At 36.5% G+C, this 16094-nt stretch overlaps 1 protein-coding gene across 10 annotated transcripts in view; it reads left to right on the top strand.

The window, feature by feature from the left end:
- The window catches only part of Eaat2 (Excitatory amino acid transporter 2), a 29493-nt gene that overhangs the window by 1158 nt on the left and 12241 nt on the right, over nucleotides 1–16094 (top strand). The window contains exons 1-3 of one of the 10 annotated variants that reach the window (XM_074093750.1): nucleotides 2215–2241; nucleotides 4804–4888; nucleotides 13809–13964. In XM_074093750.1, coding sequence (XP_073949851.1) covers nucleotides 4855–4888; nucleotides 13809–13964 — 190 coding nt within the window. In that variant the 5' untranslated portion in view covers nucleotides 2215–2241; nucleotides 4804–4854. The other 9 variants (XM_074093751.1, XM_074093752.1, XM_074093749.1 and 6 more) reach the window with 9 other exon arrangements.

Below are 16094 nucleotides of genomic sequence, written 5' to 3'. Positions count from 1 at the left end.
TTACTAATACGATACAAGTGACAAAACATTGAAATTCGAAAAAAAAGCTTTGTATGGAAGTTAAGACGCAAGAAGACTATCTCCATAAGTACGTAAAAAAATTAATATCAATGTTTTTCCACTTGTATCGTATTAGTAATCAGTAGCCCTATTATGGGTTGGGCATTTAAAAAAAAGTGTACCCTTTTTTGAAATTTTGGAAAAGAGATATGGTTTTTCCTACTCAGAATCAAGAGCAAGATCGATTCCTATAATTAAAAAAATTACCCCATTTTTCATACAAAATTTTATGAGTCAGTTTTGTCACACCCATACTGAGTGTATGAAAAAAAACGTCGCAAAACTGTCATTTTTACCTTCCTGAGAAAATAGTCTTAAATATTAAATGATCCTATTAAGGATCTTTTTTTACAAGCATTATCTTACAAATGTATGTACTTATGTGTTTGTTACTTACGGTCAAGATTTGCAAGTCAACTTTTTACCTAATAACTAAGGCACAAAACCCAAAATTTAAGTTCTTTGTTATTATACTTTGTAACTTACTTTAAACAACCATATTTTTTTTAATTTAAAATATGGAACTAATACAGGTGTTTGCTAAGTAAGTAACATTATTGAATCTTATTTTGATTAAATTAACTTAAAATCCAATATTATAAATGTTTGATTGGTGCGCCATCTATTGCGTGGCATCTAGTAACTATTAACTTCGTTCGTCCGACTACACTAACCTCTTGAGCGTTGCTAAATACTCTTAGCTCTACGCTAGGCACGGGAAGTGTTGCTAACAGCGCGGCCCTGAACTTAGTAGTTTAGAGAATGTTTAACAGATGTCAGCACTCGCATATTCTTTTTAACAGATGTACCATCAGCCAAATATGTGGTCTACCACCCTAAAGTTGTTAATCGTTTGCATGTCATAAAACAATAAAGCCAATAGACGTGTCTGTCAACTTGAAAGTTCGACTTTAGCGACATATTCATTTGATAGGAACTTGTTCAAAAATTGATAGACCACTTATTTGGCTGATGGTACCTAGTAGTTATGCTTAATTACAAGTTTCTTTGCTGACCGTTTTTTTTTTTTTGGTTATTGTACCTGTACCGTATGCGTATTGTCATCTGAACTACATAATATTCGCACCTAATTATCAATCTGAATATACTTTGAATCTAATAAAGAGCATCATTTAAACGTCACGTTTAAATAAAAATTGGAATAATGTAATTTTAATCGACTTAGTACTTTCGATAGGTAGGTATTGAAAGCTATAAGCTTCAGATGATGCAGTACCCGTGCGGTTTACGCCCATTTTGAGGACAAAAGTTCTGAGTATTTTTATAAGGGGATAGAAATGCTTATTAAGAGATCTGAAAAGTGCATTGAAATAGACTATACCGAAAAATAAAAAAAGTTTTGTAAATATATGTACTTCTTTTCTTTGTTAGGCTGGAAACTTTTGGACCGCACCTCGTATAACACTTATACGCTTAAAAAAATCTCCTTTGGTTGCATTTTCATATGAAGTGGCTCTCTCCAAAATTTTTTTTTTACATTTTGACTACAGAAATACGTAGCGGCTTACAAAAAACACCTAAGTACAAAGCAAGTTTGATTCATGTAGCCCTCATACTTTTCAAGTAAAATGACGTACCTCTACGCCGGACCGAGACGGACGGACGGGCATCACGAAACTATAAGGGTTCCGTTTTTGCCATTTTGGCTACGGAACCCTAAAAAAGGGGATATTGACAGTAAAAAATTAACCTAGAGAACAAAACTAAAAATGAACCCTGGACATTAATTTAATATTATGCATGCCATTCTATTAATATTTTCCCCTCCCTCAAATATTTTATGTTTAACATTATTTAGTTTTTTTTTGTTTTTTTTTTACAAATGATTTTGATACTTTATTTCATGGCTTTCACAAGTCACGTGCGGAAACGAAATAAACTGATACAACAAAAAAGGGACGCGTTTCCATTAACAATGTCTTTTAATACTTGCACAATAATTAAGGGATCAATGTAGTCAAGTGATCATTGAGTATAACGCATTATGAGCTAATGCAGTCAATGACATCCTTAAATCATGAGCGATATGGTTTACTTATGGCTGAAACGAAGCGGATAGGGATCATAAAAGTACCATGGCAATTTATATATAAGACAGCTCATTATTACCAACGTTACTTGTGTTGTATCCATGGGACACAGTACAAGGAAGTACCCATGGTTAGGGTTTTTAAATATTTTTTTTCTATTTGGTGGTATTTATTTTTATTAACACTGAAATTTAAAATCCGAGTCAGCTTTATTAGTTGTGCTTAAAAAAATCGTGCCTGTTTTGTGTGAGGATCAAAACTATTCGGAATAAAAAGTGGCCAGTGTTCAAATTTTCTTTTGTTCTTAAAAAAATAGTGACTTCAAATCAAGCGATGAAAAAGGGTTGTTATACGTTTATTTCGTGTATCTGTGTGTCTTCGTCTGCAGCATGGTAACTTCGAAACGGATAAAAAAATCGTTTACTTTTCTGTACCAATTTTAAAGATAACCTTATTGTTATAGTGTTCTTAGAAATTTTATTAGAATCAGTTAAACACATTCTACGTAAGAAGTTTACACTGGCGTTTATATCTACCTTATTTCAGGAGTTAAATTAGTTTATCCCAAAATTAATTGTTCCTGAACTAGCAATATTACGTGGTTAAGAAGAGGAGAAGGGGGGGGGGGTTAATATCTTTATTTTTGGACAGTTGACACAGCTGAATGACACGGATGCTCAAACACGGCGTCTTGTTCTCTATTCACACGTAACGCGTAAGGTACACGTTATACACGTAAAATCGACCTATTTAGTCACTTGTCAACTTTTGTGTTCTTACTGCAAGTTTAGGAACTAGTCACCGATACAGGTAAAAAAAATTAGTCAATTTACCAATGGGCAGGCTACATCTTTCGGAGGACAGAATAGCCGTTGGGAGAAGGGATCTCGAGTGGCGAACACGAACTGGAAGCAGCAGTGTTGGCAGGCCTCCCACTATAATATAAATAATATAGATGTTCTACTTTTCCAATATAGTTTGTTTGTTACCTGTTAGTGTTTATTCGTTAAATCAATAATCTTGTTTGATTGTTTCATGATGAATTGGTGATTAAGTACTGTAATGTCATGTAAACGTTTTTATCAATAAATAAATAAATAAATAATAGGTGGAAGAATGACATCGCCTGAGTTGCCGGCAAACACCGATGGAGATGGCATGTTGACGTTCACTGTCTCCCAGCTGATGTGATGATGATGATGATTATGATTTAATTTCTGTTCTGTTTATGGATTTTGTATTTTTGAACTGATAACGGTGTAACATTATAGTTTTATGACAAAAACGTTAAATTTTCTTTTGCTTTACAAGGTAAAAGTAATAATAAATATTACTCACGAAGGCGTAACACTCTAAGGGGCTGTTTCACCACCCATTGAATAGTCTTAACTGACGGTTAAATGTGATGCCGTCTCCGTCTATTCGAACATAACAAATAGAGACGGCATCACATTTATCCGTCAGTTAAGACTAATCAATGGGTGGTGAAACAGCCCCTTAAATAAATAAACTTTGTCACCATCATTAGTCGAAAGGCGTTCACTATTAAACAAAGTCTTAACCCTTATAATGCCGCAATGAAAAACAACTTGCTTATAGTGCATTGCTTAGTTACCCGCTATTCCTGCGATCTCGTTCCACCTAGGAGGATTCAAATCAAACGCTGCGTCTCCCGGTGCGTAGTCACCACTCGCGAACTTATCTGATGACCTCACACCTTCCATGGCTTACGATTATTCGAGAGTTTATTCCGTAATATAATTTATTGAATCAGGCGTTACTTTGCGGATGTCCATGTCAGTCAATGAACTGAAACAATTACTTTGCTCACCCGCGACCTTATGTTATGATACGCTTATGCAAGAAATGTGTGTTCATGCAGCACCTCCACCTTCACACTGTAAGAACACACAAATCACACAAACCCATCTATCGCCACCACCACACAACACTGAGGCGTTTCGAACTCATCTTCAGAGTAACACAACCGTTCACCATATGCTACCAGATGCTAGACTAACAAACCAAAAAAAACGTTTTAATTTGTCACTATAAATCTCCAAGACTTTATTTTCTCAAACAAACTACCCACAAAAAATAATAAATTTTAATCGTCACATAAAACTACCTTCAATTTTTATTCATTCAACTGTTAAGACATTCGTTAAACAAGACATTTTTGTTTTGTGTTTACATTTCTTGCATTTAAGCGTAGCTATCATATGGTCGTGGGTGAGCAAAGTATTCTGTAACAGTTTTCAGGTTATCTAGTGGAAGATCAGGATCTTTAAAAAATAATCGTGAATGTCATCAAATTCTACAGCCCACGGTTGAAATGATCGAAAAATGATCCAGCTATAAGTACCAGTGACTTTCCTTGTTCCGGATTCTATAGTGCATAGAAATTCTGCAGCATCGCTCTCTATAATAAGTATAGCTTGCGTGACTCCGAGGCAATAATAAATGACCAAAACCAAATGCAAACTATGTTTATGGTGCGTTTTAGCACTATAGTAGTCCGCCGTTAAGAAGTCAATCCTGACACGTGTCACTCCCGAACTGAATACGTCAAACAACAAAAACATTGACGTATTTAGTACCAGGATGATAGGTTAGGTACCAAGATAGACGTCTTAGCGGCGGACTACTATAACAGTGTGATCGACGCTTTAGTTAATGTATAGGTATTAAGTGTTTTAGATACTTCTATATTTAATAGTGAAGAATAGTTTTAAAAGCAAAAATGGAACAACACAAGGAACAACGCGTTTGTCGTGGTGAGTAATATAATAACTATTTAATTTCTTCGCAATTGAAGTAAAAAGCCGAGTGTATAACTTGTTCATAAAACTTATTTTACCCTCGATTTTGCTATCAACCCTCGCCTGCAGCTCGAGTGGATTTCACGGCTCGGGTAAAATGCTGCGTTTTATGCACTCGTTGTACAATCTACTATTACGTCAGTTAGATCGTCAGAAAATTCTGGGTGTATTTTTCCTTTTGTCAATTAAATAAAAAAATAATTAATTAGTTCACGTTTAACTTTTAAGTGACGTCACGCCTGGGTACACTTTTTACTTAGACGTATCGTCACCACACCAAGCCCCCGCTCGGGAACTTTGTCGTGCTTTCTTTATCAATTTTTAGTTGATTGACATATAAAAACGTCTCATATTTTTTGATAATCTAATCTACCGACTTCAAAAAAGGGGGAGGTTCTCAATTCGTCTGTATGTTGTTTTTTTGATGAACAGTTATACCTAAAAATATCTTTTTCACTTCTCATGCTCGTAAAGTTCGTGTTTATGATGTATCTAGGCGACATAAAATGACTTTTTATGCTCTAGTGCATAATCTTCGTCTAAGACCAACTTAAGACCAAGGTAATCAGGTGTCAACAGCCACAAACAAAAAAGTTTCTGTATATTTTTTAGATAATTTTTAATTTATATAAAACTAAAAATCATTCAAATCAATCATAATAAATCAGTAAAATAAAAAAATGGAATTATTATAATAATGCATAAAATATAAAAGGTACATAGAAAGTGATTCATTGTTTCCACTGATGCTATTTCATTTCCTCGCCATCGAAGTGAAAAGCAGAGTGTAAAACTCGAGCATTAAACCCATTTTCCCCTCGACGTGTCTATCTACCCTCGCCGTACCGGCTCGGGTGGCTATATGAACGCCTCGGGTATAATGGCTCGTTTTATGCTCTTGTTGTACAATCTACTATTTACTGAGAATACTGCCCAATTTGTTAAGTCCTTGGGAAAAATCACACTATTTATATTCAAGTGTTGTTATATCGACTGGCCAACACCCAACTAAAGAAAGCAAGTGAAGCAAAAACGTGATAATTATTTCTCATTTTGTTTCAATAATTATTATTGGTATAATCGCAAGAGGTACCTAATTAAATATCAGAATAACAGACCTTGAAACTTGTTATAATATGCGTCGTATTTTTTAGGGTTCCGTACCCAAAGGGTACAAACGGGACCGTATTACTAAGACTCCGCTGTCCGTCCGTCTGTCTGTCCGTCTGTCACCAGGCTGTGTCTCATGAACCGTGATAGCTAGACAGTTGAAATTTTCACACATTATGTATTTCTGTTGCCGCTGTAACAGCAAATACTAAACACAGAATAAAATAAATATTTAAGGGGGACTCCCATACAACAAACGTGATTTTTTGCTGTTTTTTGCTCGATATTAATAACGCCTACACATGTAGACTTTTTAAATATTCATAGAATATTTAGTCGTCTTTAAAATAAATACACTAAGTAGGCAGACATATATGTTATTGAAAGAACCATTCTTAATTAATAATTTATGTAAAAATATTATGAACACCTGTGAAAATAGCCTTTGTTGCCAGCTCACTATAAAAAGATTCCACGTGGCTATACAGCGTAAACAAAATTGAACCACGCGTCATTGGAGTAAAGTTCAATTTGGGTGCACGTAATATTAATTATAGAACTGTTTCACATTAGGTAGCAGTCCCATGACCAGATCTTATGTCACCATAGGTTCAATACATCTCAGATTTAAATAATTATACTGCTATCGCGTCTCAAGACGTGCAGTTGGCAAACGCAGTTAGAAGAAGTAGCTGCAATGAAATATTTAATTGGCAGTTAACCAAATGTGCACGGCCATATTTAAAATAAAAAAAAACAACTTTAAAATTTCGAACGGTCGTCATTAATTATTACGCTTTTGGATATGTGTTTGAATTTGGAACGCAAGTGTTTTGTTATTTTGCTGTGAAAAACTGTTTTGAAATAACTGGCTTGAAATAATCGAGTGTTTTTGTTCTTGGGATAGTGTTTGGCTTTTGTGTTTTCGTGTGTGTGAGCGAAAACTGCCAAAATTAAACAATTAAAGGGTAAGCCAAAGGAACGTGTGTCTAGAATTATGACTTTTGTGCTAGCTTTTGTTAGTTATTTATATCACTAAAAGTAGTAAAAAAATACCTTTCATATTTCGAAACAAATACAAAGTTAAGACCATACATAGCGAGGCTAATTTTGATGATAATTAAAAAAAACTATTTTTTTTACCAGATTTTTTTTTCTAAAGTTTAATGTCTGAATACAAATCCAAGCGACTGGCCTCAACTCCCGCCAAGCGCAAATATTTATATGATATATATGGATGTTGGTACTTATGTAATAGGTACCTAGTATAAATGCATATTGTACATATTTGTCTAAATATAAATGTGTCTTAATAATCTAGTAATTATAGCTCTAGGTTTGCACTAGTGTAACTCTGTGGATCTCTTCCGTAATAATATAATAATAATATAAGAGTTACGAGGAAAGTTTCGTTAGTTAAATATGTAGTGTTCTAAATATCGGGCTTCAAATTATATATTAATATAACGATAACGATAACGTTTTGTTTATTTATTTATTTCGAGGATCTCGGAAACGGCCTTAGCGATTTGGAATAAAATTGATGAATGAGAAAATTTTGTGTTTTTACATAATGTGCTTTTACTATTAGCTCACTTGTATTATAACTTAGTATGTAAAGAATCTATGAACTTCATCGCAGAAGAAGAAATAACAAAAAAAAAAATTGGACTAATTTGATAACTCCCGTCGTTTAAGTCGGTTAACAAGAAGCAAACTTTGTTGCTTCATAATGATTGTTTATCATCACCAAGTCATCAGCCGGAAGACGTGTACCTATATACTGTTGATAATAGGTCTCCTCCTTAGAATGCCGTATCGGTTTGTTGATAATAATATCCGCAACAGATTCTTTAGACTGTCATAGTTTTATAAGTCATAATGTTATGTTAGTCATAATTTTTTTAGGTTAGGTTTGTTTTATAATATTACAATTCTGAAAGTAAATGTTTTTTTTTTTATTCGTCTGGATGGCAAACGAGCAAGTGGATCTCCTGATGGTAAGAGATCACCAACGCCCATAAACATCTGCAACACCAGGGTATCGCACATGCGTTGCCAACCTAGAGGCCTAAGATGGGATACCTCAAGTGCCAGTAATTTCGTCGGTTGTCTTAATCTCCACGCCGAAACACAACAGTGCAAGCACTGCTGCTTCACGGCAGGATTAGCGAGCAAGATGGTGGTAGCAATCCGGGGGGACCTTGCACAAGGTCCTAGCACCTGCTTTCAGAGCTTTCAGCTGGTTTTAGAGAAAAAAAGAGTTACATCAAACATTAGGTAGGTAGGTAGGTACATTATGACAAACAATGCATTATGACTAATAATTTTCAACTAGTACATATAGACCCATCCGCAACTATAGCTTTTTTCATATTAATTTTATAATTATTAAGTACTTTACTTTTGTTCACTTATGGATTTGTATGAAACCCTCAGCGCGCGGGTCCTCGCGCTTGACCGCTTCTTCTAATTGGATCTCACTCTATTTATATGCGATCGTGTTTATATGGTGGCATTGGCGATCCAGGCCAATGAATTGGAAAACTGCAGAGCATCTGATGGGCCTAGTTTGAATATGGGCTTGTATTTAACGACTAGCTTGTTCCCGCGGCCTTGCCCACGTTCAAGGTCTTTAATTCATGGGCCACCATAGAACCTTTTCAAAGGAAAAGTCATTACGATTTTCCTTGTTAATTACAACCACTATGTCGATGATGTCTCTGTGACGTGTTGTGCAATGTTTCCATGGCGGCCCATGAAATTCCTTGACCCTACTAGATTAATAAACTAGCCAAGTTAGAAAAGTAGACGTACCGATTGTTTTCCAGCACGGTTGCCTGGCACATTTTCAGTTAAACATGGCCAAATTAATTATAAAAACTGGATTCCGAGCACACTATACGGCATCGCTTTCCAACCACAAACAACAATCAAAGTCAAAGTCAAAATATCTTTATTCAATTTAGGCTATAACAAGCACTTATGAATGTCAAAAAAAAATCTACCACCGGTCCGGAAAAACCTCTGCTGAGAAGAATCCGGCAAGAAACTCAACGAGGTATATATATTTTTTTAAAACAGATTTACAATATTATTAAATCACAAGTATTTAACACAACTTTATTTTTAACACAGTAGGTTCGCTATTTGAAGGGATCGCTAATGCGGATCGGAATTATTTCCAAATATCCCTGTCCATGATATAATCATTAACTTTATAATACGCACAATAAAAGGAAAACAACTAGTATTGGCTCAATATGTCCAAGATGTAAAAGAAACCAAATGTGAAGATCATAAATTCAGTCACACCATTGAAGCTCGTGTAATTCGCCAAACTTCAGTTACTACATCGACACCATGCAAAACATTTCTTGTGCAAAACATTTTTGCCATTGTTCTTGCAGTTAACTACGCAGCAGGTTTCGTGACGTATATTTATTTATTTTTGCTTAATAATGCACGAATACGTAAATTTCATTAGTAAATAGTGACAGTTGGTCCGCCGAAAAGTTCCCTGTTAGGCCACGGCGCGCGCTGCGTCGATTCGTGGTTCTCCCACCTCCTACTTTGCACCCAGCGAATAGCTGTCTCTTTCTCAAACGCTTTTTTCTGTGCAGCAAGTATGGCGCTACTTTCGTGTGACGTCACATGCAAGTATGTCTTTATCTAAAGTACAATTCAATAGAATCTGTCAATTTTCTACATATTTAAGACACCCTATCGTGGGCACACTTGATTATATATGTCCCTGTTGTTGCAATTATCATCTAAAAGGAATCAAAAAAGAATAATAGTCACATCACAAGCCTTAGGCAGCCCGTTTTATATTAGTAGGCTGGAAGTGTCTACAGGATTGTCAGATTCTATTGAATTGGAGTTTAGTCTTGAATTTTACCTTTATAACTTTGTCATTTGTAAGGTAGCTTTTTCTATTCGATAACAGACATTGTGCAGTTTTAATTTATTGGAATCATTCAAGTATTACGTAAGCAGAATTTTAGTCATTTTAACCCCCCCTCCCCCTTGTCAGCGAAAGTCAGCAAAACCCTACCCCCTCCCTCCTATGCTTACGTAAACACTGGTACGAGTATATGTATATATTTTACAATCTATTCAGGTTTCTTTTATACTGTTATTCATGTGAATTTATTGCAAGTAGGGTAGCCATATTTGCTTGAATTAAAACCTACATTTTGCAAAAAAAAACAAGAAATAAAAAAAATAATATTGCTGACGTAAGCACCATCTAGACCCCCCCCCTCCCGGCCCCATGTCATCAAGAATAAGCAAAGCAAGCCCTTATCAAGACTTTATCCCTATCCCGTGGGAAAATCGGGATAAAAAGTAGCCTATTTGTTATTCCAGACGTCTAGCTATCTACGTACCAAAGTTCATCCAAATGCGTCCAGCCGTTTTAGCGTGAAGGAGTAACAAACACACACACACGCATCGCACATTGCATTTATAATATAAAGTAGGATTTTGCCACGGCTATTTTGCGATCTGAGGCAGTATTGTCTTATGCGCGAGCGCTCGCGATTGCATTCAACGGCCCCCGCGAGCAAACGTGATAGCATTTACTATTTTTTTTATTATTGGTTAATTACGTTATGTTATTTATAACGGACCATTTGTTTTTTTGAAGTAAGTATAATATGTAATAAATAGGTAAGTTACTTTAAGGCAATGTGTTTTTTTATGGAAAAATAAATTTAAAATTCGCATGAAAATTGTAAGTTGTGTATTAAGGGGCGTAAGAAGGGGATTACTAACGAGACTATATTAGAAGCGAGGCTTTTAATGACTCGAGTTTCTAATTCCCTTACGGCCCGTGATACACACAATGATTTTCATCACATTACGAGGAAAATAAGGATAATTGCAAAAATTCAATTATTCTATGTCCAAACACTTTCACAGCTTGGAAAAAGAAAGACGCTAAGAAAACAACTGAATAAAATAATGGCTACCAGCCAATACAGGAGGCTACAACAAAATTCGAAAATCGAGGTGAGTATCGTACCGTCCCTCTCACTCTGGTATTAAATTATTATTATTATTATTTATTTATTTGGCAAAAACACTTAATACATAATGTTAAAATTTTCCGTCAAACTCCAAACTAAATAATAATATTTGCGTCAGCAAAACGATACGAACATTTATTTTCGAATGGCGTAGTAGCCCCCCTGATTGTCACTTTTTTCGAGTCGTCTACCATAGATAATGCTAAGCTAATTATTCCAACATGCTAAAAAAATATTTACTAAAATTATCGCAAAACAACTTGATACGAAGTTAAATGATGCGTGGAAAACTTTAATGATGTTGAATTGGGTTATAGATAAGTTTTAAAGATGTAAATAAAACTTTGGCTTACTTGAAACCTCTTTAGTCTGAAATGACGTACCTACTTACTTTTTAGACTAAAGTCATAACTCCCTTGGGAAGAAAAACTATACGTAAATCCATAACTCCCCCGGGAACAATTGAGGCCATTGTTTTTTAGTATACAGGCATGGAATAACATCATTGACGAGCAAGTGTGATGAAAAATAAAAATATATATATATATATATATATATAATTATATCCCTTACCAAGAATTTTTGAGCTGGTTACGATTTAATGGGTCCCGACTGTTGAACTTTAAATTAGCTACTTGACAGAGCTCTAAACCACTAGATTTATTTTCTTCATTTTATTATTAAGGCAGTCTGGTTTTTGATTTTTTAAATTTATGTTTTTATTTTATACTTTTTGATATTTCTGTGAAAATGGTAGATTAAGTATTATAACCCGTATATATTTAGAATTGGCTAATTATTAGCTTTCATTTGATATCCATATTGTTACAATATTTTTTTTATTCCTCCGCCATTTTTTTTTTGCAGACGCCATATTGCAATATTGTGTACCCTATGTCACTCCGACACTTATTTATTTATTTATTTAAGGAGAACCAACAGCTAAAACACACTATATATAGAAGGAATAGCAACACAGAGCCAATTACAGGATCCCACAGATAGCCATAGTATACATGTTTAAGATTAACTTAAACGAGGTGACGCGCACCATATCAGACGTCACACCATGCCAAACAAAACACCACAGAACTTCAAATGGAATTACTACACTCCTCAACACATAGTACTTATTTCCTTTAAACAAATATTACCACAAAGTTAAATGTTATCACAAAGTTATGATGAATCTAATCCAAATATACCTCATATTTTATGTTAAAATCCGTCCAGCCGTTTAGGCTGCAGCGAGGTACGTACCCACATCCATACATACACACATACATACATAGGTACGCTCGAAAATCAACCCTCCTTCGGGCATAGCTTCAAAGAAAATATAATTTATCATCATCATCTCAGCCTATAAATGTCCCACTGCTGGGTACAGGTCTCCTCTCAGAATGAAAGGGCTTAGGGCGTAGTTCTCACGCGGACCCGGTGTGGATTGGGAACTTCACACAAACCATTAAATTGCTTCGCAGGTTTGGTAGGTCCGACCATTAAGCAACTAAGAAAATATTACTTCTTCGAGGTCGGATTTTTTGTTAAAATTATACTTTATTTCTAAACTTTTTGTTTACAAAACTTCATACATTTTGAAAATACAATCTGAAATATAGATGCACAGAAAAACCAGAAAAATCCACCAGCAGCAGTGGTGTAGCGGTATAGCACGCGGTACGGAATACCGAGGACCTGGGCTCTGGTCTTATTTTTCTGGTTTTTCTGTGCATCTATATTTCAGTTTGTATTTTCAATTTAGGTTTTACGGGATGACCGTAAAAGTAAAAATTTGGAATTGAAATAAAAAATACAAAAAGATTCCAAAAAACCAATCTTCATACATTTTATTGACCTAAACCTACTGCGCATGCTCCGTTGAATTATCTTATTTCCATTGGCTACGTAACCAGCTTAAACTTTATCTATAAGTATACATTCTTAGTTTAAGCTAGACATAATGCTCACAATTTAATAATCTATTTATAGATATTTAATACAACTAAGTGAATGACACGCAATCGATGGTTGCGCGCGCACTTACAACATGGCTTCTTTAGCAAACCACTGTAGATGTACGTATCGTTTTGACAAACATCCATTGCTGTTCTAAAACAACGCGAACTTAACTACGCTGAACAAAAGCCGCAATCAACTTGCAATATTTATTCTAACCAAGTAATTATACGAGAAAACAAATAACGCAGTAGTTAGTGGCTTCTTCAGTGGAGCGTAGTAGATGGGTATATAGTTCTGACAACATTCCATTGCTGTTTTTGAGCAGTGCGGACAGGAATATATTGAAGCAAAGCCGCAATGAACTTGCAATTGTTATTCTAATCGGGTAGTCATATCAGGAAAGTAATACCGCAGTAGCTAGAGAACAAATCGCTTCAGTGTATAACGAGTCGGTGCAAGGAGTGCAGTGCTGGGATGGCATTGCAGTAAAGAGCCAAGAAAAGCAAATCATTAATGAAAACTTTAATGAAACTGCTTCTAAATTTAAGCACGGGCGTCTTAGTACTAGTAAAAACCGACTCGTGACAAAAACATGTTTACATTCCCGTGAAAAAACGAGAAAAACAAAGGAAAATCTGTCCAACCGGTGCTTCGGAAGCCGAAAAATTGACACAAATTGGCCATTAGGGAGTGAGTGTTAGGAGCCAGATCTAAGGATCTGGACTGATAGTCTATTTTGCCTGTGATGGAGAAAGGTGAACGCTTTTCAGAGTATCTGTTCGCGAAGATGGGCCCTGGGGACAGAGGCCCGAAGACCACGGAGGACCGGGCAGCGCCCGTGGACCCCACGGGGGTCAAGAAATGGTGCATCGATAACATCATGCTGGTAGTGACTTTGATTGGCGTTCTCACCGGCATCGCTATTGGTAAGTGCTTCTCATCATCCTCATCATCCTAGCCTATATACGTCCCACTGCTGGGCACAGGCCTCCTCTCAGAACAAGAGGGCTTGGGCCGTAGTTCCCACGCGGGCCCAGTGCGGATTAGGAAATTCGCACGCACCATTGAATCGCTTCGCAGGTTTGTGTAGGTTTCCTCACGATTTTTTCCTTCACCGCAAAGCTCGTGGTAAATTTCAAATGTAATTCCGCACATGAATTTCGAAAAACTCAGAGGTGCGAACCCACGACCCTCTGCTTGAGAGGCGATAGGTCAAACCACTAGGCCACCACGGCTTCTTTCTTCCAAGTGCTTCTATTAATAAAAAATTGTATGTATACTAGCCGAAAGCCGTGAAGCCTTGGTGGCTTAGTGGTGTGACTTATGGCCTCTCAAGAAGAGCATCGTGGGTTCAAACCCCGGCTCGCACTTTTGAGTTATTTGAAATTCATGTGCGAAATTACTTTTGAAATTTATGCACGTGCTTTACGGTGAATGAAAACATCTTGAGGAAATCTGCACAAACCTGCGAAGTAATTCAATGGTGAGTGTGAAGTTCCCAATCCGCACTGGGCCCGCGTGGGAACTACGAACCAAGCCCAATCATTCTGAGAGGAGGCCTGTGCCCAGCAGTGAGACGTATATAGGCTGGGATGATGATACTAGACGAAAGCAAATAGGAGACACGTGAGTTTCATTGGTAAAACGAAAATGTATATATCTATGTAATGTAAACTCTTGCAAAAGAACAAAAGAGAGGAAAGAGTAATGAACTAAAAGAATTTATTTGCTCACCCGCGACCTTATGATAGCTAAGCTTATGCAAAATATGCGTGTTCATGCAGTTCCTCCACCTCCACACTGTAAGAACACACACAAATCACACAAACCCATCTATCACCACCACTACACTACACTGACGCGTTTCGAACTCAACCAGAGCTCATCTTCAGAGCAACACAACCATACACCATGGTACCAGATGTTATATTAACAAACCACAACAACCGTTTTAATTTGTCACTGTAACTCCCCAAGTACCCACCTATTATATATTTTTTATTATTGAAAGAAAGAGTACAAAAAGAAAAGACACAAAATACAAAATAGACAAACACGTTTTAAACACTTTGAAATATCTACAAATAAATATATATTTTCACAACGTTCCTACTCCAAAAATGGTTTTATTAATTAGCAAATCAAATTTCAAATATATTTTTTTATTCGACTGGATGGCAAACGAGCAAGTGGGTCTCCTGATGGTAAGAGATCACCACCGCCCATAGACACATGCAACACCAGGAGGATTGCAGATGTGTTGTCAACCTAGAAGCCTAAGAAGGGATACCTTAACTGCCAGTAATTTCACCGGCTGTCTTACTCTCCACGCCGAAACACAAGCACTGCTGCTTCACGGCAGGATTAGCGAGCACGATGGTGGTACAAGGTCCTACCACCTGCATACCGCCTCTTGCCTTAAAAGGCCAGTATAGCAGTCCACTGCTGCATAGGTGAATGAGCCTATCCTTCGCTCGCATCCATCTTATGCAGCAGCCTTTAGCATACCACCTGGCAGGAGTTCGAATCGATGTCAGCACTCAGTGTAATATGACATCAATAAATATACAAGGTGGGCCCTGCAACACGAGCAAAAAATTAAACCACAGCTTCCACTCTTCATCTTGAGCTAATTTAGTTCTATAACTTTTGAAAATAACTTGTATTATGATTTTTATTATAGTTTAAAGTTTAATTGGACAAGCAATGTATTGCGAAATCCGTCATTTTGTCACGTGACAGGCGATCTCAATTTTAGGCTATTGAATGCCGTACATTGAAAATGCCATTTAATTCATCATCATCATCAGCCGGAAGACGTCCACTGCTGGACAAAGGCCTCCCCCTTAGAACGCCACAATGAACGACAACTCGCCACTTGCATCCACCGGTTTCCCGCTACTCTCACGTTGTCGTCAGTCCACCTGGTGGGAGGCCTGCCCACGCTTCGTCTTCCGGTTCGTGGTCGCCACTCGAGGACTTTTCTCCCCCAACGGTTATCTGTTCTTCGAGCCATTTGATTAGTTTGGAATAAACATAATGATAAAATTACTTAA

The sequence above is a fragment of the Choristoneura fumiferana genome, chromosome 10 (assembly GCF_025370935.1).
Source record: "Choristoneura fumiferana chromosome 10, NRCan_CFum_1, whole genome shotgun sequence".
Lineage (NCBI taxonomy): Eukaryota > Metazoa > Arthropoda > Insecta > Lepidoptera > Tortricidae > Choristoneura > Choristoneura fumiferana.
Note: the sequence above shows the minus strand (reverse complement) of the source record. Positions and strands in the feature narration are given on the sequence as shown.